Source organism: Aureobasidium namibiae (assembly GCF_000721765.1).
Source record: "Aureobasidium namibiae CBS 147.97 unplaced genomic scaffold scaffold_18, whole genome shotgun sequence".
Taxonomy (NCBI): domain Eukaryota; kingdom Fungi; phylum Ascomycota; class Dothideomycetes; order Dothideales; family Saccotheciaceae; genus Aureobasidium; species Aureobasidium namibiae.
Window position 1 is genome coordinate 365,973 of NW_013581191.1, and position 26,844 is coordinate 392,816.

General features: G+C 50.7%; 10 protein-coding genes across 10 annotated transcripts; 8 read left to right on the forward strand and 2 right to left on the reverse strand.

The window, feature by feature from the left end:
* Window positions 1-1,148: 1,148 nt before the first annotated feature.
* Window positions 1,149-3,570, forward strand: M436DRAFT_55008 (actin-related protein, ARP8 class; the record flags this gene model as incomplete). Its single annotated transcript, XM_013568654.1, has 4 exons — window positions 1,149-1,204; window positions 1,441-1,849; window positions 1,900-2,769; window positions 2,818-3,570. The coding sequence occupies 4 exons, from the start codon at window positions 1,149-1,151 to the stop codon at window positions 3,568-3,570; spliced, it is 2,088 nt and encodes a 695-aa protein (XP_013424108.1).
* A 1,055-nt stretch (window positions 3,571-4,625) lies between these two features.
* Window positions 4,626-8,183, forward strand: M436DRAFT_27189 (uncharacterized protein; the record flags this gene model as incomplete). Its single annotated transcript, XM_013568572.1, has 3 exons — window positions 4,626-5,890; window positions 5,948-6,587; window positions 6,837-8,183. Coding segments are annotated over 3 exons (3,252 nt in total), but the record flags the coding sequence as incomplete, so codon positions are not given.
* Window positions 8,184-10,137: 1,954 nt separating this feature from the next.
* M436DRAFT_54609 (RabGAP/TBC) lies at window positions 10,138-11,604 on the forward strand (the record flags this gene model as incomplete). Its single annotated transcript, XM_013568590.1, has 1 exon — window positions 10,138-11,604. One exon carries the CDS (start codon window positions 10,138-10,140, stop codon window positions 11,602-11,604), a length of 1,467 nt encoding a protein of 488 aa, XP_013424044.1.
* A 1,818-nt stretch (window positions 11,605-13,422) lies between these two features.
* Window positions 13,423-14,684, reverse strand: M436DRAFT_66831 (oxalate decarboxylase family bicupin; the record flags this gene model as incomplete). The annotated part of the gene is made up of 3 exons (XM_013568688.1): window positions 13,423-14,485; window positions 14,537-14,616; window positions 14,649-14,684. The coding sequence occupies 3 exons, from the start codon at window positions 14,682-14,684 to the stop codon at window positions 13,423-13,425; spliced, it is 1,179 nt and encodes a 392-aa protein (XP_013424142.1).
* Window positions 14,685-15,665: 981 nt separating this feature from the next.
* M436DRAFT_54890 (DUF1275 domain protein) lies at window positions 15,666-16,501 on the forward strand (the record flags this gene model as incomplete). The annotated part of the gene is made up of 2 exons (XM_013568626.1): window positions 15,666-15,849; window positions 15,900-16,501. The coding sequence occupies 2 exons, from the start codon at window positions 15,666-15,668 to the stop codon at window positions 16,499-16,501; spliced, it is 786 nt and encodes a 261-aa protein (XP_013424080.1).
* Window positions 16,502-19,196: 2,695 nt separating this feature from the next.
* M436DRAFT_85034 (uncharacterized protein) lies at window positions 19,197-19,832 on the forward strand (the record flags this gene model as incomplete). Its single annotated transcript, XM_013568759.1, has 1 exon — window positions 19,197-19,832. The coding sequence occupies one exon, from the start codon at window positions 19,197-19,199 to the stop codon at window positions 19,830-19,832; it is 636 nt and encodes a 211-aa protein (XP_013424213.1).
* A 34-nt stretch (window positions 19,833-19,866) lies between these two features.
* M436DRAFT_85035 (uncharacterized protein) lies at window positions 19,867-20,943 on the forward strand (the record flags this gene model as incomplete). Its single annotated transcript, XM_013568760.1, has 1 exon — window positions 19,867-20,943. The coding sequence occupies one exon, from the start codon at window positions 19,867-19,869 to the stop codon at window positions 20,941-20,943; it is 1,077 nt and encodes a 358-aa protein (XP_013424214.1).
* A 1,005-nt stretch (window positions 20,944-21,948) lies between these two features.
* M436DRAFT_85036 (DUF383-domain-containing protein) lies at window positions 21,949-23,160 on the forward strand (the record flags this gene model as incomplete). The annotated part of the gene is made up of 3 exons (XM_013568761.1): window positions 21,949-21,969; window positions 22,022-22,067; window positions 22,130-23,160. 3 exons carry the CDS (start codon window positions 21,949-21,951, stop codon window positions 23,158-23,160), a joined length of 1,098 nt encoding a protein of 365 aa, XP_013424215.1.
* A 933-nt stretch (window positions 23,161-24,093) lies between these two features.
* Window positions 24,094-24,659, reverse strand: M436DRAFT_75741 (ubiquitin-conjugating enzyme; the record flags this gene model as incomplete). The annotated part of the gene is made up of 3 exons (XM_013568762.1): window positions 24,094-24,408; window positions 24,462-24,578; window positions 24,636-24,659. The coding sequence occupies 3 exons, from the start codon at window positions 24,657-24,659 to the stop codon at window positions 24,094-24,096; spliced, it is 456 nt and encodes a 151-aa protein (XP_013424216.1).
* Window positions 24,660-25,322: 663 nt separating this feature from the next.
* On the forward strand, window positions 25,323-26,362 carry M436DRAFT_75742 (uncharacterized protein; the record flags this gene model as incomplete). The annotated part of the gene is made up of 3 exons (XM_013568763.1): window positions 25,323-25,456; window positions 25,567-26,238; window positions 26,335-26,362. The coding sequence occupies 3 exons, from the start codon at window positions 25,323-25,325 to the stop codon at window positions 26,360-26,362; spliced, it is 834 nt and encodes a 277-aa protein (XP_013424217.1).
* Between the last annotated feature and the right edge of the window lie 482 nt (window positions 26,363-26,844).

Below are 26,844 nucleotides of genomic sequence, written 5' to 3' on the forward strand. Positions count from 1 at the left end.
CTTACCTTCAAGCTCGGGTATCACTTGTACATGGACTATCCTTTCTATATGACTAGATGGAACTTGGTTGACGGTCTATCAAGATATTGGAATTGTGCCATGTGACCCGTGTAAGCCTTGAGTCTGGTATCATGCTAGTTTGTAAACGCATCGCTAAGCCTTGTGGTACACGTAGCTTTGAAAGAGCACGATACTGTCAAGGATCGCAATGGCCTAGTAAGGTCCATTGCGACATGTACCCTCGACTGCTCTCCATGGCCACGCAACTGGATTAGAACTCTTGTGCATTCTTAGGGCCGCATCATATCGCTTGTTGCATCCAGGAGAGTTGGCTGGATATGATACTGTCAATCTGCATGGAGAGATACCATCTGGAGGCCGGCTCAGCGATAGTTGATAGCGGCAATACAGCTCAGCAGCTTGCATACACAGAGATGGCGTAGGGATGACAGCAAAACGACCGCCTCTTGTACACATCTGACAAGGCGTGGACTCAATACACATGCACATATGAGAAAAAGATTTGGAGAAATTAAAAAACATCATATATGAGTGGTATATATAAGATTGTTGCGGGTCCCGAAACCTACTGAGCATGATGTTAGCAGATGATATCAAACATGCTGACTCGAGTTGTATGAGATGTGTTTCCCGTAAAGGATCAGAGAGCAAAAGGGCAGAATATGTTTGTCGACATGAATACATTCCGTAAGACTAATCGTAAAACATTCGTTCATCAGGTTGGAGAAGGGGGTGTTGTTGGTGATGGTTGAAGTGCGCAAAAGCTTACCTGATAGATTGGCGCCTGTCGTTTGCATGACTCACGCGTAGACAGGCAGGGCGCGGAGCTGAAGGACGCAGGTATCGAAGCTGAAACTTGATGTCGTCTGTTGTGTGATGCAAAGGAAAGTTGAAGGAAGAAAAGTCGAAATTTTGTAGGTCCTGTGCACGTCCCTGTTCGCGCGATTCGCTCAAGGGTCATGTGACCAGCTCGGCTCCGACAGAGCGCAACTTGGAAGCGCGATCAGCCACCTGTTTGGTGAGAGCAATCCTCTAGATCAACCCCTTCCTTTGCGGCGGCAAACAAACAATAATCTACTTGTTACCCGCAAGTCGCGCCGCATACGATGGCTTCATCTAATGGCCCGATGAATTCCCCCTTTGAACAAGTTCCGAAGGTTGTCAATAAGAAGAATTACTACACGTTCGTCTGACCTCTCTTTTCTATGCCCTAACACACCATCTATCTGTCTATTCTGCGCCCACGAGATAGCTGCCACGTCTGCCCATCTGCATCCCTTCTGTGTCGTTGTCTGTCGTTTGTTTCATGTAACATGATCCAATGCCCAAAGGAATTTATGAACGGCAGGAGCGGTCGCATGGGTACAATAGTCTGCCCCCTTGACGCACAGTTTCGCTGACTTTCTATCTCTATGACAGTGAGTTCTTGAAACGCGATGAGCAGTTTCTTGCATTCCGCCTCCAGGGCGAGGAGAATCGCAATCGCATGATCAAGGCTGCACGCGACAAGGACCGCGCCATGGCCCAGGCAGCTTCTAATGGAGTATCAGCCGATGCTGCGCAAGCTGAGATGGACGAAGACGCTGCTGAGGATGAAGCTGCTGAAGCCGAATCCTTTGGCTCAAGGACAATTGTCATCCACCCAGGCAGTCGCAACCTACGTATCGGTCTTGCAACAGACGCTCTACCCAAAACCATCCCCATGGTGATCGCACGTAAAGCTTCGCATGCCGAAGACGAGGAATCTAATGCTGAACCGCGACCAAAAAGAGTCAAGATGCAGGACGGTAGTCCGGAGCCTGCCGGTGAGAGCGCATTCGGTGACGACGTGCGTTAACCTCAACCTCCCATATCGGACGATGACTAACACTACAGCAGTTCGCGAAAGAATACAGTAACATGGCAGCTGACTTCAAGATCTACCGTCGTAATAACAAACGCCGAGTCTTGCCTAACTCACGCGAACTTGTTGTCAACTGGAACTCGCGCAATGCTCCGGAAACCATCTCTGAACACAATGATCCTCAACGTGTCGACTGGACAGAAATTGATTCACCAGCACCCGAATACTTTACCGGACATGCGGCTATGCGGATACCGCAACATTCGAAGCCTCGGTACAGGCTCTATTGGCCACTCAAGTATGGTTGGCTCAATGAACAAGATTACTCGAGCAAGTCTGTCTTGCTTCGCGATTTTTTCCGCATCATCGAGGAAGCCATCAAGAACGAGCTTCATCTGAACCGCAAGCGAGACTGGACACAGTACTCCTGCGTGTTTGTAATCCCCGACTTGTATGAGAAAGTGTTTGTGACCTCCATCCTGGAAGAGATGTTCCGCGATTTTGGCTTTCAGCGAGTCTGTTTCATTCAAGAAAGTTTGGCAGCAACGTTCGGAGCTGGGTACTCGAGCAGCTGCATCGTCGATGTTGGTGCGCAGAAGACATCGATTTGCTGCGTCGAGGAAGGCATGTGCGTCGAGAACTCACGCATGAACCTGAAGTTTGGTGGAGAGGATGTTACCGAGACTTTCACCAAAATGATGCTGTTTGACCACTTCAATTACGCCGACATGGATCTTCTGAAGAGACATGACTACCTACTGGCAGAGGAATTGAAGCAGAAATTCTGCACGCTCGAAGATGCACATATCAGTGTGCAGCTTTACGAATTCCATCTGCGTGCATTCGGCCAAGACACTCGCAAATACCAATTCAAAACTTATGATGAAGTCATGCTGGCACCGATGGTATGTACAATGGAACTCCCCTCTTGGCTTGGAACTGACATATCATAGGGCTTCTTTAGACCAACAATCTTTGATCACGCAGACAAGCTCACTGGCAGACGCAAGCTCATTGGTAGATCGACCGACACATACGATGACAAGCCCAACGATCCCCTGTCGTTAGCTCAACTACAGGTTTACAAGTACTCATCTGACAACGTTCCGTTGGCCATAGCAGAATCGTCGAATACACCGGCCCCTAGCGGTGTACCAGCAACACCAAGCAAACCTCTCAATCTTGACCGTCTGACACATCTTGCCGACATCGCCGAAAGCACACCTCGTTCATCACCAGCAGGGTCGCCTGCTCCCGAAGACACTGCAACTCCAGTACCAGGAGCCGGAGACGCAACGCCAGCTGTCGTGGGTGCTGGAATTGAAGGCGCACAGCCAGACACGGAGAATGTGCTGCCCATCATGCCACTGGATCAAGCAATCGTCACTTGTATTACCGAAGGTGCCAAGGGCGACGAGAAGAAGACACGTGACTTCTTCGGCGGTATCATGGTGATTGGCGGCGGCAGCAAGACATACAACTTCAATGTCTATCTCGAGCAGAGACTCCGCGCATTGCAACCCAACTTCCAAAAGGAAATCTTGGTCGGACCCCCACCTAGAGAGCTTGACCCTCAGGTTCTGGTGTGGAAAGGTGGCAGTGTGTTTGGCAAGATGAGAGGTACGAATGACAGCTGGATTGGACAACTAGAGTTCGACAGACTCGGTGCCAGAATCTTGAACCAGAAGTGCATGTGGGCATATTAGGGAGATGAGTAGACTATACGAGAGACGGAACGGCCGTAGGCAGTTCTGACGCCCTATCGCTGTCGATAACACTAACGACTCTCCATCCCGTGCTTACATCGCTCTATTAGCAGATCCATCTGACCAGACTTCGTCTTATCACCATACAATTTTCAGAGATGATGCTATTTTACCCGCTAAACAGTGCTTAGCCGTTTCACTAGATCAAATGGAGACTTTGATGCCTATAACAATTCGAACCAGGGTGGTATTCCTAGCAAGATGATCTCGATAGGCGTTTAGACGCGCAAGAAAGGAGCTTGCTCCGCAACTTGGACCCGCATTCTCGACACTTGTGTCCTCGCTCGATCAACGATCGAATACGCGCGTAGGGGAACTCTACCGGCAGGGAGGAAAAAGCAGTCAGAATGGCTATGCAATCGCTGGCTGTCGCAGGGCTCTTAATCAGGATGTCGAACATGGACTACGGGAAGACGGGACATGATCGCGGATGGCAGGCTAAGGTTCGATCCTTTGCTGCACCAATGACGAGGTGGACGGAGATCTAGACCAAAGCCAAAGGCAGCGACACTGGCCCGAGCTCTTGGATCGTGTTTGTCAGAGTCCGGTGGGCGCATGATGGACAAAGGGCAGTAGTGGATGGCATTCTGGCAGTGCCGCTGCCGACGATGCGAAGCCAGGCGAGCGTGTAGAAATTAGAAGCACTCACTTCGTCAATTGCATCTCGGACGAGTCACGACGGTCGTTACATGTCCTGCTCAAACGCCTCAGTGTCAGCTCCAACGAACCTTCCCACGAGCACCGAGCACCGCCGCCGTCATGGCGCCTGCCTCTCCTGCCTCTGCTGCCTCGCCGACTGCCTTCGAGGGCCAGTACGATGGGGAAATCGAAGGCGTAAGGGCGCGCGAATTCTACAAGCACGTCGACTTCCGCGATTGCATCCAGCGCCTGCTTTCTAACTGCAGACCCACAGATACTATGAACCCTTCGACAACTTGATGCGAACGAGCGATGATAGGATTAATTCTGGTGACAATGGTCACTCTGCCTCTTTCGACGATACTCTTGCCGTATACGCTCAGTTCGTTTGCCTGCGTCTGTCCATCAGCCGCTGCCTCGTATCCTGTTTCGACCGCAACCACCAGTACATCCTGGCCGAGGCCACCCCTACCCTTTCCTTGACGACAGGCAAAGCCGAAGACTCTAAAGACGAGCTATGGATGGGCTCGTGCGTTACAGAGCGCTACACACACCTGTGCGAACGCACTCTCGAGATTGCAGATAAGAAGGCAGACAAAAGTCATGATGGCGTCGTCATAATGCCCAACATTGAAGACGATGAATGGTACAAGCAGCGGAAATCACACATCAACCTGCCGGACCAGGTGCGCTTCTATGCTGGCATCGCTATTCGAAGCCCCTATGGTCCCGTTATCGGCGTCATTACTGTTCTGGACGATAAGCAAAGAGACGGTCTCCCGTCCGAAGACCAGCTTTTTCTCCAATACATGTCAGACACAATCATGTCCCATCTCGATATGGTCAGATCCAAAGAAGAGCATCGTCGGACATCGAAGATGGTCTTGGGCTTGGGTTCTTTCGTAGAAGGTAAAGATCACGTCGATATGGACCTGCACAACAAGGACGTTCCTAAGAGCAGCGTTGTCGAGCATCAAGGAACTTCGCCTTTGACTCCTGGAGCTTCTGCTCCCAAGCCCCCAGAGATGGAGGATATCGAGGAAAACAACCCTGTTCTGGGTCCAGAAGACACCAAAAATGCCGATGATGCTCTTAGCTTTGAGAACTTACAAGCTCAAATGTTATCGACCGACGTCAAGTCTACTTTCCAGCGTGCTGCCGGGATCATCAAGAATGCAATCGACGTTGAAGGTGTCGTCTTCCTTGACGCATCCGTGGGCAGCTTTGGTGCCTTAGTACAGTCGGTACCCGCTACATCTGAGAACGATACTGCTTCGTACTTTAGTCGCAGTTCCACCTCCAACAAAGAATGTCATGTCTTAGGGAGTGTGGGTAAAACCGATCCAGGCTTCGCCATTACAGAAGGCTTCTTGCATTCCTTCTTGACTCGCTACGGACAAGGAAGAATTTTCAACATCGACCCTCAAGAAAGCAAGCTGCACATGAAGAATACTCAGAAACCCGAAGAGTCTGAGGATTTTGGTCAAAAGGTCGAGCCCATGGAGGAGCAACACCCCGATAAAGAATCGCGAGAGCAAGTGCGTCGACAGAGGCAGACTGATATCGCTCAACTGCAGCGCCTCTTCCCAGAAGCCCGTTCTCTAGCGTTTGTACCGATGTGGTATGTCGAAGAGATATAGGCAATTTTATGGGAATCATGCTAACCGCCTTAATGCAGGGATGATCATCGAATGCGCTGGTTTTGCGGCGGATTCATATGGTCTAACAAGGCGATACGCTTATTGCACAAGGACTCCGAGCTGAGCTTCTTACGCGCCTTTGGCATGTCCATTATGTCTGAGGTTGCCAAACTTGACACCGCCATGGCAGATAGGGCCAAGTCTGATTTGCTTAACAGCATTAGTCACGAGCTTCGTAGTCCATTGCATGGTATTTTGGGAAGTATCGAATGCTTGGAGTCCTCGGATCTTGACCCCATGCAACAAGGCCTCGTCGAGACTGTTGACACCTGTGGACGCACGCTTCTGGACACCATCAACCACCTCCTCGACTTCAGCAAGATCAACAACTTTACACGCAACAAGTCGAAGCGTGATAAGAATTCAGAAACCAGACAGGCCGACATGTTGAGTCTCGACTCGACTGTACACTTGCCCACCATTACCGAGGAAGCCTTGGAGACCGTCTTTGCTGGTTACACTGCTCCTGGAAGCTCTCGTGAGGACACCGGCAAGGACTCAAAGAACTCGAAACCTAATCGGTACGTGGAGATTGTCGTAGATATTGAGGCCAAAGATCACGAAAATTGGCTACTCTGTACGGAAGGAGGGGCCTGGAAGCGACTCGTTATGAACTTGGTAAGCGATCAACATGTCCCCTGGTCTGCTAAGGTTTGATTACCACACTCCTCCTACGAAGGTAGGGGCGAACTTCCCACTATATCAATGCACAATGGTTTCTAGATCAGAGATGTGTCCAGAGAAAAAGTCAGGAGAATGGGGCACTATTTCTCGAAACCACTGTGCATTTGTATGGCTATACATATTACATACATTTGCCAGGGAGGGGTCATATACTGATTATATACTAATTCTCATCGCTTGCAGACCGGAAACAGCTTGAAGTACACCAGCGACGGCTTCATCTACGTAAAGCTCGCTTCTTCAGAGCTACCGAGGGATAGCAATGGCTCCAAGAGAAGCCGCATAACATTGACCATCAAAGACACCGGTAGAGGCATGTCCAAGGAGTACTTGCAGAACCATCTATTCAGACCTTTTGCACAAGAGGACCCGTTGAATCCTGGTGCAGGACTTGGCCTCTCCATGGTGCGACACATCGTCAGCAATCTTGGTGGCGAAATTTCTGTAGAATCGGAGGTGAACAAAGGCACTGAGATCCGCGTCGAAGTGATCATGCTGGATCCAGCTCCAAGTCCGGAAGCTAACGATGAAGCTTTCATCATGACCGAAGCGACACAGAAGCTTCATGGGCTCCAAGCAGTGTTCGTCGATCCGCCGAATACCAGCGAGGGAGAAACTCCGTCTCAAAGATCACTCCGCAATGCGCTCGATAAGCAATGCTGGGGATGGTTCAAGATGGAGTTTTCCACCGTCAGTAGAGTGGATGAGGTTGGAAACGCAGCGGTGGTGCTTACAACATGCCACACACTACCTGGAATCACGGAACAGCTAATCAGGCTCGGCAAACCGGTCATAGTGCTTGGTGAGAGCAATACACATCTCCGACAAGTGTACGCTGAGAACGAGGCGCTTCGAAGAGCAGTCACGGCCGAGTTCATCGCGCAACCTTACGGTCCTCGTAAGCTGGCGCGCGCTTTTGTATCGTGCAAAGAACAACATCCTCCACAGCTAGAGAATGTCGTTCTTTACAGGGACACAGAACTCCTGACACTACCAAGCAAACCCTTGTTCGATGCCAAGACACATGAGCAAGAGCAAGACAATAAGCAACCTCCAGACTCGGATGACCAGCCATCACCACCAAAGGCTCGAAAACCGAGCAAAGCAACAGAAAATCATGAGGCTAAGGGAGCGACAGAACCAGAGAATGTTTCCAAACCACTACGCCTCCTTCTTGTCGATGACAATAAGATCAACCTGCAGTTGCTTGTTCGATACTGCAAGTCCAAAAAGCACGAGTATGTGACAGCCGAAGATGGTGTCGAAGCAGTAGAAGCCTTTTGCTCGCACCAGAAGGAAGCAGCAACCAAATTTGATTTCGTGTGCATGGACATCTCTATGCCGAGGATGGACGGGCTGGAAGCTACGAGGAGGATACGCTCGTTCGAACACAGCAATGGCATGCAAGCGAGTAAGGTCATTGCATTGACTGGATTGGCGAGTGCAGAGGCCCAGCAAGAGGCCTTTTCCTCTGGAGTGGATCAATTTATGACCAAGCCTGTGCGACTGAAAGAGTTGGGTGAGGTGTTGGCCGGTAGGAGATGAGGTTCTCTTGATTTGATCTTCAATTCTATCTCATGAGTGGCAGGTGGTCTTGCTAGGGTCCTATATCGCATTGTTGCGAGGTTGATGCAGTAGGCGGTATGAGTTTCATGCAAGATGATTGGACGCTGAAGGCTTCAAATGTAATACGAGAGTATTTCAGTTATATCAGACAAAGTTTCTACGAAGACGACAGCAAAGAAAACGATATGCGTTCTGATGGAAAACGGGTTGGCTTCAGGAGTTGGGTGTGACCGAGGGTGTACGAATGACGGGTTCGTAGACAACGGACGTGGAACAAACTTGGCAGCGCTATAGTCTCTGCCAGGAAAAAGTCAATCGAATTAGGACGAGGTAATATAGATGGTGCAGTACAGTATGGAGAAGATGAGAATCGCGAAGTAGGAGCGAAATTGTATGATGTAGACGATTGCTCTCTAGATCGGAATCGATGGTAGAAGAGGGATCTGGCAAGAGCAACGACAGCGATTGTCAAGATGTAGCACGGTGTTCTGTTAGTTGGTTCGGTTGCGGGAGTAGCCGCCCTTCTGGTGGTGGTGGTGGCAGAAGGGATGCCTCGGGATCGGGAGAGGCTGTTGCAGGTGTTTGGGAAGTTGGACGGGAAATCATTGTTGATTGGGCTTGGCGGGAGGCAGTGGAAATTGCATCGGGTAGGCCAATAAGAGGGCCAGTTTTAGGTTGCTGCTGTGTTTCAGTTGGATGGGGTCGGTAAGCCGAGAGGTTGGTAGATTTGGGTTGTGTTGGACAAGGCGGTGTTTTGATGGTCTGTGGATGTGTGAGTGTCCATGTGCAGGTTGCAGAAGCAGCGTCTGACGTTTTGCACGCTTTCTTGTTTCTTGCAGCTTCAACTCCAAAATCACACAACAAACCGCAGAAACAACTCGATCATTGATGCTGCCAGGTCCGCGGATTGGTCGACAGCGCTTACACGAAACACCGCCATGAGTCCAAGTCTACTCCTGAACTTCGTATAGATAGCGCCCTCCTGGCAAGCATGAGCCGAACGATAGCTCCCACGGCCTCGATCAATGCCGTCCTCGCCAACAACCACTACCACGCTGCACGAGAGAAGACGCCCGAATCGCCCACCTCGCCGTCGCAGCCTACCACTCCGCAATTCTCATGGCCACGCAGAGTCCGCAGCCCTGAGCCCCATCTCCCGCTGCGCAAGGCCTCGCCCGAGCGCCTGAGACAGAGGATGCCCAGTCTGCCCACCATCAAGACGAGACAGAAGCCTGCTCCGCTCTTCATACGCACCAACGCCGGCCACGACGCTTTGGGCCCTGCTACCACTGGCAGCATTGCTCCTCCGCACAGTTCGACCGTCAATGTCAAGAGCAACAAGTGGTGGGACGACAGCGAGGACGACGCTCCCGCTACTCGACAACGCAACTTCTCTGCCGTCGAGCCTCGCTCTCGACCCCGTGAGCTGTCTCTAGCAGACGCTACTCTCAAGCGACAAGGCAGCTGGCCTCTGGAAGACAGCCCGGCTGCCATGGCTGTGCCTGAAATGGACCGCAACGAAACCCGCACCAGCTATCGATCGCAGATGACATACGCAAGCAGCCACATGGACTCGACCTCGGGCACCGCACGCAGCAGTATTGCTACCGCCGACAGCTCCGTCTCGGATTGTGTCAAGATCGACTATGCCGACAACGACGGAGAGGCCGACATGTCTAGCTACGAAGACGATCTGCTGGACATGTACATTGCTGGCTTCGGCACCCCCGTCAACCTCAGTGTTGACTTGCGCGAGTCGATGCGGAAGTCGATGCGTCTGAGCATGGCCAACTCTCGCACAAACAGTTTCCTACATGCTCCTAAAAGCTCCGTCGATACGCTAGGTGTGCGTCCTGGCACATCGCCGTCATCGACCAGCGAGACAGGTGGCTCTCACAGACGCAGTCATTCGGCCAGCATGCTTGATCGCAAGAGTATCCTCGTAGATGCCGAGCCTCAATTCGACAAGAACAACAAGCCGACTTTATCCTTATCACACAACAGAACCTCGACCCAGATCTTGGCTGGCCGTGGCCTACCAGATGCACCTCTCTCTGCTCCGCCGCATGCCGTCCAACCCACTTCCGTCCTATCTCCCGTGACCGACTCGCCTGTCAGCAGCATTATACCGTTACCTCCCTCGAAACCCGTGCCTCGCGATCGATATGGCTTCAAAAAGACATCCCTACACATCAGTGTACAAGACTATGACGCCTGGGAGAAAGAATACAACGTCCATCTTGAAAGAAGACGAGGCAAGTGGGACATTCTGATGAAGCAGTTTGGCTACACCACCGAGAACCCTACACGCTTCCCCACAAAGTCTGAGAAGATCAAGAGGTATGTGCGCAAAGGTATCCCACCGGCCTGGCGAGGCGCTGCTTGGTTTTGGTATGCTGGTGGTCCCAAGAAGTTGGCTGAGGATCCCGGACTATATTGGAATCTTCTCAAACAAGTCAATCAAGGTGCCTTGAGCGACAACGATCGTGAGCACATCGAACGTGATCTCAACCGCACATTTCCAGATAACGACCGATTCAAGCCTGACGACCGACCCACAACCTCTGAGCAGAGCCGCGGCGTCGGCGAGACTGAGAACGAGACAACTATGATCAAGGCACTTCGACGAGTCTTGCAAGCTTTTGCTGTCCACAATCCAAGTATAGGATACTGCCAGAGTCTGAACTTTATTGCTGGTCTCTTGCTTCTGTTCCTTGACGAAGACGAAGAAAAGGCTTTCATCCTCCTGAACGTTGTCACCACCGAGCATCTTCCCGGTACACACGGTGTAGCGCTAGAAGGAGCGAACATCGACATCGCCGTCCTCATGACCTCCATTAGAGAATCTCTTCCGTCCATCTGGGCAAAATTAGACGATAAACCAGGTACTCCAGGCGCAGGAGGTGTGCCTCGTCTACCCACCGTCAGTCTAGCAACCACAGCATGGTTCATGTCCCTCTTCGTCGGCACACTACCCATCGAATGTGTCCTCCGCGTATGGGACTGCCTCTTCTTCGAAGGCAGCAAAACTCTGTTCCGCGTCGCCCTCGCCATCTTCAAATCTTCAGAAACCACTATCAAAGCCGTCTCGGATCCCATGGAAATCTTCCAACTCGTGCAGAGTTTACCTAGGGGTATGTTGGATGCCAATGCACTTATGGAGACTTGTTTCCGCAAGAGAGGTGGCTTTGGCGGCTTGAGTCAGGATGTTGTGGAAAAGAGGAGGGAAGAAGGGAGGGTGGCTACTAGGAATGGGAGGACGTTGACGGCGGGGAGTAATGGGGAGGTTAGAGGCAGAGGTGATACGGATGTCAGTGGCAGGAGAAGCTTCATGCGGGCGAAAAGCAAGACCAGGTTCTCGAGGCGGCAGACCAAGGGTGCGTAGATGATTCAGCCTCGACTTTATGCTTGGAGAGAAGGCTTTGCCGCTTCACTTGGATATAATGCTTTCCCCGTTTCTTTTGGATTATCTTCTTGTCGCTCTTTTTGTCCCACGTTGTGGATATATATATTTGGCATGGTGTTTCTCAGGAGTAATATAATGTCTGTATCTCGTTCCCAGGCTCTTTGGCCAAGTGCGTTCAAGCCAAGTACGTCGAGATTCTATCTTTCCACATCATCAACGGTATTCACAAGTTTTCGGAAACAATCATTTCTCAGTAGCTCCTCTTCCTCTCTCTCTCAAGTACATATTGATCCTTCACCAGGCTTTTTTTTCCAGTGTTACTTCTTCACTCTTCCCTTTCGCTTCTTGCTCTAGTGTATAAGGCTATTCTAACCCTTAATTAGCCTTTCCCTCTAATAATAATCCTTTTCTTTTCTATTCCCTTTTGTCACTTATCAACACATCTATTAACCGTGTCTACTCTAGTCGATGCTAACGCTAAGTTGTCACGTCTGCCGATGTACGTCTGCTAATGCATTCCACTAACGTGCCGTAGAATATAGACATTGAGTCCGTGAAGAGCCGATAGTGATGATGTATCTTAACGCAAGCCTTCTCTCTACTCAAGACACTGTGAGTTCTTGTAACTTCCAAGCTATAAGGTAGGGGGGAAGAGGGTGGGAGAAGAGGATCGGACCTTTTCCCCCTTTCATCTCCCCTCGTGTCTTGCCCCTTGCTCTTCTTCACTCTTGCTCCTCTCTCCTTTCATCCTCCTGGCTTGTGATTGTTAAAAAGACTATAGAAAGGCACAAAGGTATCAAGATCTGAGATCGTATCTAAAGAAAGCCCTGCATCTTTCCGCATCTCTCGACTTCCAGATACGAAAGGCAAAAGCGTCAGATTCAGCGCTATCACCGACCACATTGCTAACAAGAACTCTCTGTTCCTGGCTCCATCAATACCCAAGACAACGTCAATCCTTTAGACGGCGACTCATCTGACGATGGTGAGCCCTTTGCTCCTGCCTTCACCGTGACCGCTCAGCAGGCTGCGGACTCCAGGTACAAGGGAAAACAGTCAGGCGTATCATCAGCAACTGGGGACCCAGCCTCAAGAGGCGAGCAGATCTCGACCTTCAGAACCAGAGGAAACGCCCCAGTCGTGGCCGTTTCTGAGGTTAACATTGGCGGTGTCTTTGACTACGTCTCTAGTGGTATCACTGCTTAGGCCCGAGTCAAGGACTGCACACGAGAAAAGAAACTTTTGAGGATTAATGACATATGGAAAATCGATGGATCGTCGACATGGGGAGGTAAAACTCTCGAGGATGGAGCACATGAAACACACATACGGGAAGGCTAATAGAGAGATGAATGTTAGAATAGAGACTCGTGATGTCTACTAGCTCTCGCTGGGTTTAGTCGATATCTGGAAGGTCTTGTGCATTTTTGTAGTGACTAGATTAGTGTGAGGAGCATGGGAGACGTTATGAAATCTGTATTTCGTCCTCACACGTAGGTGGGAATGAAGCTATTGAGATGCAGAGTTTCTTCGCTAAATAGGAAGTGTTACTGAGAGGAGAAGTTGTCACCGGCTTCCATTGAATGTCTCGAGTCCAGACAAGGCCCGCACATAGAGACGCTGTGAATACTCAACAATGTGATTGCTAGTATTACAACCCCATATGAGTCAGACAGACTCAGAAAGTATTACTGTGCGCTGCGAGCCCATCCTCGACTTTGCATGATGAAGCCACATACATGCATGCATGCACGCATGTGTTTCCTGAGACCCAATCCTGGTATGATGCGGACATTTTCACAACATCTCCTCCAACACCTTATGCATATCACTCATCGACCTCGTCTTTCTGACTGGCGCCTTGACAGCAGTCTTATCCCTACTCAAGCTTTTCAAAAACTTCTCCCTGTTTCCACCCACGAGATTTAAATGCTCAGCTACCGTGGTAGCAGGCGTCTGCGCCAACCACTGCTCAGTGCTGAAATCCTCGAATTTGCTCGCTCTGAACATTTCCAGCATTTCCACTGGCTCGGTGCCAATGTTTTCGACATAGTGGGCGTTGTTCTTGGGCACGATGCCTACATCTCCAGCTTGGTAGTTGAATGTCCTTGCGTTTCCTGACGCTGCGAAAATGGTGACGCGTGCACGACCGCGCAGGAAAAAGGACCATTCGTCTGCGTTGGGGTGCCAGTGCATTTCTCGCAGACAACCGGGGTTGATGATTACGTGTGCTGCGGCGGTGGTCTTGGAGATGGGGAAGTTGGAGGTATCTGTGATACGCACTTCGCCGCCTGGGAACTTTTTCGGTGTTTGGGCAAGCATGCGATGGGTGAAGCGATGTTTTGATGGTGTGCCGACGCTTTTGCGGTCCGAAGATAGAGAGCCAGGGATGCTGCCTTGGAAGATATACTTTTCGTTTTCTGATAGAGAATCAAAAATTGCTTCATCGACACGAAAGTTCTTTGCAAGAATAGACTTAGGAGTGCGGCCAATGTAGTCCGTGAGCAGGAAGGTGCTGTCCTCGGAGAAGCTACCGTCGTCGAAAATCAGAAGAAACTCCACGCCTTCTTTGCCAGTGCCCTGGATGCCGTGAGGGAAGCCAGTGGGGAAGTACCAAAGATCTCCTTCTTCGAGGTCATCAATGTAAGAGCCACCTTCAAGGTCCAGGACGCTGATGCGGCATTGACCTTTGATGATGTAAGCCCATTCTGACTCGTTATGCCAGTGTAATTCGCGGTAAACGCCAGGGCCGAGACGCATGTTTACACCTGCTAGTTCCTTGGACGTTGGCAGTTCGCGGATGGTAGTCTCTCTAGCCCAACCTCCCTCTTCGAGACGTACGTGTGAGTCTGTGAAGGACCTCTCTAAGGATCAGCTTAGGTAATAAGCCATATCTCGGGCCCTGACTCACCACTTCATATTGGGCATCTTCCCATGGTCGGTCTCTGGGGGACACACGGTGTCCGGCTCTTGACGCATGCGGTCTGGGTTCTGAGGTCCGAGGATATCATTGCCTTTCTTACCACGTCGAGGCACAGGGCTGCGATTGTCAACTTCATGACTGTACTCTCAACCAATACACAACTGACACTGATTCTCTCTCATGATCGACATTCTCATAAGAATTGAGAGCCTCTTGCAGCTTCAAGCTGGCAGCTCGTCTTTCTTCGAGCACGCTTTTCGGGAACTTGGTCATAGCAGTGGTAGTTTGGAGTGCAGCTTGAATCTCCCGAAAACTCCAGCGAGGAGATTGTTAGCAGTCTTATATGATGACCAGAATGAGGATCAGGTAATGCCCATCTGAGTATAGTACTCCGGTGCCGGGTACGTCACGATGCGGGGAGGCCGCGCATGCATTTCGGGGACGACGTCCGGTTCTTCGCCAGGCTCTCTTTCATTCTCTTGGGACATTGACAACTCAGCCTGGTTTGACTTATCTTGAGGTTCATGCTATAAGCCTACAAGATCTCGGCCGATGAAGTGTAATAAGTACTATTCAATGCCTTGGAAGAGAGCTTTCTTGATTTGACCTGAGCATCAAGGTAGCGTAGCTGAAGCTGAAGCCAGCCTCCCCATGTGCAAAGTCATGTCGCGTGAGCCTACAGAGACGCACAGTCCCTCTATCAAATGGGAGGTATCCATTGAGAGTCATAGATTCATCGGCTCTCTGTGGACTTTGCGGTCGTCTGAAAAGGACTGTGCATTCTGATAGCCTTTATGTCGCCTGCATGCGGTCGTGGATGCGGAGTGGGAGTGACAGGATTCAGCACCTAGTGAGGAGGCAAGATGGACAGCAGCGTTATCGAATGGACCTTCCATAGGCCGATCGACGGTACAGCTCCAATCTGCGGCTTATTACTTGTGAAGCAAGAGAGGTTTCTGCTGTGTTGCTTCGCTGATGTGCTTTCCAAGAAACATCTTGCCGGCATCCGCGGCTTGTTTCTGGTGACACTGGTGATGACGACGCCGCACGGACGCTGAATTGTCTTTGGCAAAATCAATGACCACCACGCTGTCAATCTCCTAAGAACATAGCAAACATGCCGGATCTCGAGGGTAATCAAGAGCAGGGCAAGAGCCGCATGAGCTCGTTACGGGACCACTTTGATGCAGAAGTTACCGAATCGTGGGCCGACTTGATTCTGATCGCCGGCAGCTTCATCACTGGTCTTTTGGACTCGGCGGTTTTCAATGTGTGGTCTTGCTTCGTATCGATGCAGACAGGTGAGATAGACGTTTGATACTGAGAAAGCTTTGTAGCTTACACGTCGCAGGCAACACACTTTATCTCGGTCTCGGTGTTTCTGGCCAGCCCAAGTCCTCACCATGGCGATGGGCCAAGTCAGGAGCGTCCATTGTATCATTCGTGATAGGCGCGTTCGTCTTCAGCCGACTCATGAGATATCTTGGACCTCTTCGACGAAGCACAATGGTTTACTCTTGGTTGATCCAGGCCGTGTTGATATACATCTGCGCCGCTCTCGAAGACACCGGTGTCGTCCCGAACAATGCGGGTGACGTCTTGCCAGACAGCTTCATCGTCCTTCTGCCCTTGAGTCTTTTGTCTATTCAATCCGCCGGACAGATGGCCATGTCCAGAATTCTAGGTTACGGAGAGGTCACCTCTGTCGTTCTGACAAGCTCTTACTTCGATTTTGCTTTTGACGACAAAGTCTTTGCCGGCCCGACTCGCAACGTCAAACGTAACCGCCGAGTTGGAAGTATGATCATGGTACTTTTAGGTGCAATTGCCGGTGGGTTTCTGACTCAGGATGAGGATATTTCGAAAGTTCTGTGGTTCGCAGGATCGCTCAAAGTGGTAGTTGCTGTCTTGTGGATGTTCTGGAAGTCAAAGGGATCTGTCAGATTGGATTAGCTGGATGCAGATATGAGATCCACGTGGGTTTGAGTATTGGCAGCCTGTGATGGAAGATTGACAGATACCATCAGAGGGTGAGATTGGCAATGACGCTTGTCAAGATCCGGGCCGAAATGACTTCGAAGCTAAAGAGCGACACACCGACAGAGAAATATGAAGCCCCAGTCATGGAACAATTGTTATCTCATTGCACCAATCTCACATTGTCGTGCAGAAGGCTAGACTTGCTCGAGTAGCGTGTGTCCTTGTCCGCTGGTCATGGTCCCCGAGATTGTTTATTGGGTTTTCAACCTCTCCTTGTGCTTATGCCTCTCCCCTGAAGATCTATCTGATCGAAGTCCTCGCCATAGGAAAGCACCAAGGCTTCGAGACCAGAAATAGGTCTCAAGGGAGCTCAAGCTAATTCCTATCTCTGTGGCTACTACCTCATCTCTCAAAGCGATGGTGCATTGTGTTTTTTGGCTATACGCATTGCGCACACTTGCACAATGAGATGAGACCGTGACTCCATGCACGCCATACTGGATGCTCGCGGAAGTAGATCATCACTATATTCCCAGTTGATCCACGATCATGGTGCAGATCTCTCGATGGTCTTTGTTATATGACGGTTGCCCAGTCTCGGAGCGGAGTCCTCGATGACTTCAATCATCACCACGAATTGCATCGTTCGCTCGTCGACCGAAAGATTACTCATTCAGAGCAAGGCTCGGCGCGATTTCCCCTTTCACGCGTTCGATAATTTGACTTCCACCACGCAAGTGGTCATCTCGGCATACTACACGAGAATGTGCATGTGTAAATTTGGACCGCGCGGTTCAAAGCGAGACATAACTCCACTTCGAAAGCCTTGCATGTTTCTCCGTCTCAAGCTTCGTACGTATCATCGTATTCATCTCGGACGTTCCTCCATGCCCTATAACCTTAGACTCTGGATGATATCCCATTGGTGCATTGTAACTCCTTGTCAAAAGAGGGGAGTAAAGTGTGAGACAGGGTCGCTCGGCCAGTACAATGGATATCAAGCTTTGGTTTGGCAAGAAAGCCACCGACGCCACGACCCACCAAGCCGCTCCGGCAGATCCATGCTGCGTTCAAGACCCTCTTTGGCCTTCGCTTCTGGAAACAATGACATGGTCGCGTTTGGTTGCTTATGCGACTATGGAGTTTTGTCGGAAGCTTGTACGATATGCAGTAAAATCTCCACTACTTTGGGACTTGCTTGTTGTGTCGACAGCTCGGCGCCAATCTATTCATAGTCCGAGCAGCCGAGATGATCTACCAGGGGGATCTGCCAGGCTAAATTCTGTAAACTTCGAATAGAAGAGACGCATACCAGAGATACCATTTTTACTGTCTCAGAGTGACCAGCGCGCAAAGTCCGAATTGTCTAAAGTGGTAATAATATACATGGATAGACAGACTCGAATGAACACGGATTCCAATATCTGGATCTCGAGCCAAATCAGCGGTGTAAGAGTCATCAGATGGTCAGCAACGTCCCTGTACACTGTAGCCATCACATGCTTAACAGGTACTCTTGTTGAGAACAATGGTAGATATATGCTTGGTACGCACGGATCAAGCAGCCCAAGCGCTTTCACAACTCTACTCTTCTGTGGAGAGGAGAAACGAATTGTTCCGCGCGCGCCGTATTGGCAAACCAGGCTCTGGATCCGAGTGATTCTACCGATCAGTAGGACGATGCACATCTTGCCGAAATGATCACGATGAGCTTCTGGATGGAGCAAGCACTGAGCCAGTCTAGACGCTGATCATCTGTCCCATGCGAGGCCATGCAAAGCTATTGCTTCAATATCGACAAAACCTGCCCGTTCGCGTGTGTACCTGCTTACACGAGGTCACCATGCATAGATCGTCGTGTCGCAGGAGAGTTCTCGCCATCTACAAACGGTCGTCGAACGTCCTTCGTAGTTGAATCGTAGAAGCGTCGCTCAAGAGTCAAGTCTCACTCCGACTCAACCCTTCAGCGCATTCCCGGGACCTACACATAAATGTTTCAGTTCTAAACACAGGTCAGCGCAGAAAAACGTTTCTTCTTCGTCCGAAATCATCACACAGTCAAAAACTAACGGATTCCAGCCAAAGTCGAGTCAGCCGAGTCAACTCGGATCTCTCTTGCCGCCGTACCTGAACGCCATTCCTCTGGGACGGCACGGGCTGGTCCTGCGAAAGTTTAGTTGCCGTCTCGAGAGTTCCATCCTTTTAGCTTTGCCTGCCAAAATAGCGCCCTTGTGCACGTCGTGCCTAGTCTTAGCTCGAAACACTGCTGGGATCCATCATCACCACGCCAAGTTTGTCGACATAGGACCTATGCGGCAAGTGTAGGCTGAAAACTATTGTCTCACCTTACGATTTGAGATCCCGGTACCTCGCCAAGGGTGTCTGTGAGCACGATGTCAGTGGTATGGAGGTCCGTTCGTGCTGAGCCAATGCTGCGCGAGCACTGTACACTGCCCCGAGGTGGACTTTGCTCTACGGACGAGAACGATCGGATCTCAATATCATTGCATCACATGAGACATTCATCGGGTTGTAAGTAGAACCTCAAGAGGTGAGTTAGGTATAAGTATCTTCGTCTCCCACCACCGAGTAGTATCTCTCCAACAACATCATCTTCCTTCTTCTATCAATCACCTGTTCCCTCGTTCAGTCAGGTATACCTTTCAAGATGCGTTCCACCGCCTTTGCTTTGGCCGCCGTCGCTGGTTTGGCTGCTGCCTCACCAATGCCCCAAGACCTCGACTTCTCTCTCCTCGACGCCGCTCCTGAGGTCGCTAATGGCCCTACCGGTGTCGTTGTTGTCGACGAGGCTTCCATCGCCAGCACCGTTGCTGTCAGTACTGTCGCTACCGCTAGCTCTACAGCCACCAGCGCTGCCAAGCGTGACCTTGAGAAGCGTACTTTCGGTCTCTTCAACCCCTTCTACTTCTACAAGGGTCTCGAGTGTGAGATCTTCCACAACTGCGGCAACAAGGGCAGCTCCCAGAAGGGCTGGGGTTGCGGTCAGCCTACTGAGACCAAGGCTACCTGGTCCCTGATCACCACCCAGGCTCCTCCTACCAGCCTTCCCGCATACAGCTACAGCACTGCCCCTGCAGGCTCTACCACTGTTGACGCTGTCACTGGATCCTCTTCTGCTGCTGCCTCGACCTCCAGCTCGGCTGCCGCTACCGCCACTCAGGCTCCTTCATCCACCGTCGACGGATCCGCCCCATGCCCTACAACCCCCGAGGAGGGCACTTACTGTGGCTTCATCAACCCAGAGGACGCGTGTGCTCCCCAGCCTGCAAGTTTTCTCCCTTAATCACATGATTCCAATCTGTCAGTAACTAACTTCGATGCAGGGTGGTTACGGTCCCCAGGTTCAGCCTGACACTGTTGACGCTTTCTTGTCATATGCTCCTTTCCACTCCATGGCATCTGCTGCCGCTACCGTCGTCCCTAGCTCCGACAAGACTCAGTACACTCAGGTCTTCAAGGACTTGGATGCCGCTGTTTCTGCCAACTCTTACATTGGTCTCTACACCTTGACCGCCTACAACCCCCAGGACTGCGCTGCCAAGTGTGACGACACCGATCTCTGCACCTCGTTCAACATCTACATTGAGCGTGACCCCAGCCTTGCCCCAGCAAACAATGACAACACCACCTACACCCCTTGGGAGACTTACTGCCCCAACCCCTCTTCCATCACCAACTACAAGTGTACCCTTTGGGGCTCCAACCTCTCCCCCGACGTCGCTACCAACAAGGGTGACTACCGTGAGCAGTTCCAGACTGTCATCACTGGTTCCAACGCCTACGACAAGACCAACGTTACTACCCCTTCGTGCTCTGTCCCCGTCGTTTCTAGCACCTCTGTCGTCTCTTCCGCTGTTTCCACCCCTACCTCTTCCGCTGTCGTTGTCTCGCCCACCAAGCCTGCCGGTCCCCCTTCTCCTCCTGGTGGCCCCGGAAGCCCTCCTCCCCCTCCCGCTGGTGGCCCTCAGCCTCCTGCCGGCGGCCCTGCACCCCCTGCTCCTAACGGCCCCGCTGGTCCTGGCCCCAAGCAGCCAACCTTGAAGCCCGGTCAGAACTGCGGTCCCAAGGCCATCTCCGCCCCCAGCTACCACATGGGCAGCAAGTTCATCCCCGGCCCCTTCAACCCTCAGATCTGCTCCAACTACGCCATCGAGCAAAACACCTTCAACCGCAACGCCGCCATCAAGGCTGGCAAGAACAGCTTCACCCCTTGCAAGATGTTCAACTCGTACTTTTTGCACAAGGACAACAAGCCCTTCGGTACTTACTGCTCGCTCTACGGCGCTGCTCTCGACCACAACAAGTACGCTACTTTCGGTGGCAGTGGCTCTTACAAGACTCACCAGTCTTGGACTTTTGAGTTCGAGTACGATGTCAACTACTCCAAGTGTTAGATCGCTTGAAGAGTGGTGTTGGAAAAGAAAGAGAAGAAGAGAAGATAGTATACTATCATTAATATTCACGACCACCTACCCATTCATCCTCTATCTGTAGAAAATAGCGTTTAGCATATTGTCATATCAGATTTACGAATCAAATTTTATCCTTACCAAAGACTCTGCTCAATTATCAATGCCATCTACGCTACTAAGTCACAAAAGATAGGTGGTAACACATACTCATAGCACTGATGTATAATTCGAACGGCAGAGTTGGCTGGTCTTCGACATACACCTAAGATAGCCTCCTAAGGTATCTCGTCGATATCGCGACGTCCTCTAAGATAGATCACATAGACCTCAATCAAGGATTTGTAACCCCATGTGATGATTAGTCCATGATAGATGGAAAACATGAGATGATGGGAGTTTACACTTAATTAGGGAACACACTCGTCTTTGTAATATACAGATCCACAGTATGTGCACTCCTCGGGAATGATTGGGTATCAAGCGTTAACATTAACAGCAGTACAGCGGGCACGATGAGAAGGGGTTAACATATTCGAGCTATCTACTTCACTCTCGAAAAATTCAAGTGGTTCTGCTCCCTGCTGATCAATTTTACGATGTTCGGTCTTTTGACGCGACAATCGTGGTTTCGGAGCAGAGAGCTGTCTAGTCCTGGACAGAGACAAATCGAAAACTCAACTCAAGGGACACCGCATTGCCAGATTGAAGATCCGAAGGAAAGAGGCCATCAGGCTGCTCAACGAGCAAAGAGCTGTGTTGGGTGATCTGCGCTCAGAGGATCAACGGCTCCAAAGCGACAAGATATATTCGGATGATACTGGTGACATTGGCGATGTAGAAAGAATCGAAGCGGAGCACGAGGAGATGGCGGGGCGGAGACGTGCCAAGACATGACGATAAGAACGATAAGGATCTCGAACTCCGTCATCCGGCTCAGAAAAAAGTTGCCGCATCCACCCAAGCCAACCACACCACAACGACATCAAGATGCCTACCGAACTTGAAGAAGTAAGTAGCTCCGATTGATCTGTACCGAATGCTTCTCTGACCATCTCCACAGCTCGTCGAGTTCCTCCACCATGGAAACACTCAGATTCGCCAGATCGGTATGCCAGCCAGCCTCGAGAACACCCGAAGTAATAACTCACCTCTGACACGAACTCTACAGCGGTCGAAAACCTCGTCGGCTTCTCTACAACCCAGATCTCTCTCTTCAAATACCCAGGAGACCTCACACCCGTCAAAGATATGAAACTGCTGGTCCGCGACTATGCCCCCATCGCGAAGAACGTCCTCACAATCCTCGTAAACATCTCCTCGGACGAAGAAATCCTCAAATACCTCGCCGAAGACGATCAGTTCCTCGAGGTTCTGTACGAGCGCATCACAAACGCAAAAGAAGAAAATGCAGATGAAATGGCCATGCTGCTCGCAAACCTCACAAAACACGATCACCTGAAGACACTCTTGACCCTCAAACGCGACATCCCCAAGCCGCTATCTACTTCGCCTTTTGCGATTGATCAATTGTTGGATCTGTTTGTCAAGGGTCAAGAGGGCAGTTACAACGAAAAGGCAAACTTCGACTATCTCTGCTACGTCTTCGCCGATATTTCCAAATACGACGAGGGTCGGAAGCACTTCCTGACTCCTCGCGAGGAAGACGATGACATTGTTCCTTTGTCGAAATTGACTGTCTTCACCGAGCACAAGTCAACGATTCGCAGGAGAGGTGTAGCTTCGACAATCAAGAACGCCGCTTTCGACACAGACGCCCACAGCAAGATGCTGTCAACAGACGAAACATCTGGCGGTCTCAACATACTTCCTTACCTCCTACTACCCTTGATGGGCCCTGAAGAATACGAAGACAAAGATATGGACACCATGCCCGAAGAACTGCAACTACTGCCTCCGGACAAGACCCGCGAGCCCGAAACCGATATCCAAATCATCCACCTCGAAACTCTACTGCTTTTGACTACAACAAGGGAAGGCAGAGACTTTATGAGGGAAAAGAATGTGTACGCCGTCATGAGGGAGCTGCACTTGCACACCGACAGTCCAGATGTGCAGGAGGCTTGCGATAGAGTTGTGCAGATTATCGCCAGAGATGAGGAAGGCGAGGGTGAGGATGCACCACAACCGCCAAAAGTGCAGGAGATTGATGACGAGGATGAGTTGGTCGAAGTTGCGTAGACGCGATCATGAGCATCGACGTCGTTCTCAAATCTGTCCGGCAAAGCTGCAGGAGACATCCACACCACGATTATACTTGGTTCAACAACATGCGAAAAGCATAGGCGACCCAAGTCAGGGTAGTGCTCTCAACCATTGTTTTTGCATCATCATTCATCAACGCTATCTTAGACACTTCAACACGATTTACGTACTATGTGAGCAGCGAAAAGTCCGGACCAAGGTGCCATCAGCCTATTGGCTCGGTGGTAGAGCTTGCAGATGTGCTTGTGCTGAGATATCCTCGATTGTCGTGATTTACGACTCCCGATTTTGAAGCATGACAAGTACCGGACACATCTGACAAACATTCGTTCAACGAGAGGTAGAAGCAGTCATGTCTCTGCAGCAAGTCGAATCATGTGTCCATCTAGCCCTCCATCGAGATGCTACTTACTCAAGTCAATACTCGATCGATACATACCCGCCACGTTCGAGATCGTACGTTGACGAGAATGATTTCTGTGGTTGTCAGATTGATGAGAGATGGGAGAAATGTGAGGTGGAAGTGGAGGTAATGACACGCGGAGTCATCTCCGCCTGAAATATGTAGCTCGTGCCTTCCTGCAAATTAGGAAAAGAGGCGGCGCCCTTTGTGCCCTGAGAGTAAGTACAACACACACGTATGAGCTCAACTGGCACAGGAACACATGTTTAGATGTAGAATAAATCGAGGATGTCCCCGTATGAGTGAATGATGATGCGCCTATGCTTTGTCCGTCCGTGTCTTGATCCCCAAAGCCGATTCCCTTAACTCCTTGCTATATGCATAACTTCCTCGGTGCATACCCTCATGTCTTGACTCGTCATTGGATGCATCAGCCTTGCGACCAATAACATCATAGCATCAACCAGAGACGCCATGTCTGCAGAGAGCTTGACTGGATCCAAGTGCTACTTGCAGTACTTTGCGACGAATTCCTTTGCGTTCTTCTCAAAGACTTCGCGGTTGTTCTTGTACTCGTCGGCAATTCTACTTTCGACGGCATCATCAGGTTGGGGCGCAGCGAGGATTTGACGAACGAGCATCAAGACGTCGCGAATCTTGTTTGGAGGCTTCCACTCGTCGGAACGGAGCATGCCCAGGCACATGGTGCCTTTGTCGTCGTTGCTGACGTTTGGGTGGTAGATCTTGGTCTTGAAAGAGACGGTGGGGGGCTTGAAGGGGTATTCCTTGGGCAGCGAGACTGAGATGTTGAATTTGCCATTCTGCGTGCGTGTCAGAGGTCTGAGTGATTGTGGCAAAGCGCGGAGATACGCACGGCGTAGACAGAGTCCTCAGGACCTTGCATGATGACCTCCCAGAGAAAGACATTGCCTTCTTCGGCGAGCTGGACCTGAGTGCCAGGCACGGGATTGTTCGACACTTGACCGAGCTCCTGTGAGGCGCATTAGTCATGAACGAGTGCGCGTACGCATAGGTCGGTATAGCATACGGTAACGATTCTCTTGTTGGCCATGATGATTGAGTGTGGTTTGCAAGAGAGAGGGGAGACGAGAAGGCAGGCGGAAGAAGATTGGGATCAAGGTGTTTCAGTCTGGGCGGTGACGCGGGGTTCAGATCGGTCTGGATTGTGGGGCCTTTCAGCTCTCACCAGCAAGAGAGCCAGTCGCACCTTCTCCTTTCTTTGTCACTGTCTTGGTCACTCTCACACCCTCACTCTTCGAAAAAAGGTCCGTCTGTGACTCTAACAACAACGCCTCGGTCCCGTCTACCAGGCAACACACACGCATTGCAGATCTTCCCTCGTCAATTCCTGCACGATAATGGCGGTTGCTGCCTGATAAATCAACACGCGCCCCAATCGGCTGCGTTCAACATCCAGCCTCGCGCCAGGCGTGCGTGACACCCTCGAGAATAAGTACCCATTTTCAATCTCCATCTCTTTTCTTCTTCCTTCCACGCACGCCAAAAGGTCGCCGACAATTTACCCATCCAAGCTGATCGCACACGTAACGCTCCTTTTTCGCAAGAGAAAGGCAGTGCTACCTGCCTGTGGAAGCTTGTCCGTGTGCGCACCTGTTTCCTCGATAGCTCTCTCATGCTACGCGCGTCAATCTTCATTCGTTTATAACTCCTCTCCTACCTCTGATCATTCTCTCGTCGTGACAATTCTTCCAACATGCTGAAGAGATCTTTTGGTTTCAAGGATCGTGCCGGCAAGGCTACGAAGCACGTCAAGAGATCCTTCCGTGATGATGCGAAGCTGAAGTTGATGGAACAGCTTGCTCAACCGTCCAGTCCGCCTAGTGCTGTGTACGTGTCTCCTTTTCATCGTCCCCATCTTGTATTATCATCGTCTCTCCTAGAATCACTTCCCAATCTCCATCCGTTGACTCACACCCGCACAGTCAAGCCTCACCCAGGCTCAACAGTGCCATAGTCACTATAGTGGTAGGCAAGGACCAACGCTTGTTCGCTGCCCACGAGAATGTCCTCGAAGCCTCGCCCTTTTTCCAATCGGCAGCCAAGGACGCCCTCTACACTTCGTCTTCCTCATCTCGCCGCATCTTCCTCCCCGACGAGGAAGCAGAGATCTTCTCCGCTGTCCTCGAGTTCATGTACAAGGGTGATTACTTCCCGCGTCTACTCCACGACCGCAGAAGAAACACCTGGGTTCTTGAATCTGTGGACGAGTGTTCTTCCCTCTCCCCCAAATACCAGGGCAGGGGTGATGCGACTACCGTGACCACATTCAGTTCGAAAGTCAATGGCCTGATCTTGCGAGACACAGCTATTTATTGCCTGGCCGAGAAATTCGGCCTCGAAGAGCTCAAGAAGCTTTCTTTGCGTAAACAAGGATTGCAGTCGGGTATCGAGGTTGCTACTATCCTCCGCAGTGCAAGATTTGCCTATGACAACACTCCAGAAACTGATTCTCGTCTCCGTGCACATTACCTCGCTTTGATCATCCGCAGTCGCAATACCTTTAGGCGCAGTGGCACTATGCAAGTCGAGATGGAGAGTGGTGGACGCATGTTCTTTGATCTATTCGTTGCCATGGCGAACCACATTGACGACTTGACAGAGCTGAAGAGGCAAGTCCAAGATATCTTCTTCTGTCGGCTCTCCCCTTGACGCTTGACTGCCCTTTTCTTAAGCATGTGTCGCTGACGCCTGAACTCATCTCATAGCACTCGTTCTCCTCCTCGTGTCGTCTGATCACAATTTGCCATGGTATCCTGGATCTCAACCTCACCTCTCAGACTCGTCACCGTCAGATCCAGTTTCACAACAACACATAATCAACAACCCAATAACAAAAAAAGTTACCATTCCTCGATAACTCGACTCTATGCTCAGATTGAACAACTTTCTCCTCTCTCCTTTCGCCCAGATTGTGCCCAATGGAGGAGGTCGTTCTTGTCCTGGTAACTTTATCCAAATTGACAACCTCATCACATTTCACAATCGGACAACGAAAATCAACAAAAACACAAAGGGAGCATGTTTTATCTTTTGGACTCGACGAAGGGCTCTGGTGAATTTGGTTCACGATAATCGGTGTGGAGGTTGCTGAGATCGAATCTCGTCTGTTTTTTCTGGAAGCGCTTTCCACTCTCTCGCTCATGCAATGGCAACGAACAATGCTGGTTGTGTAAAGTTTTTACACTGCTTTGTCAGTCATTTCCGATCTCCAGATC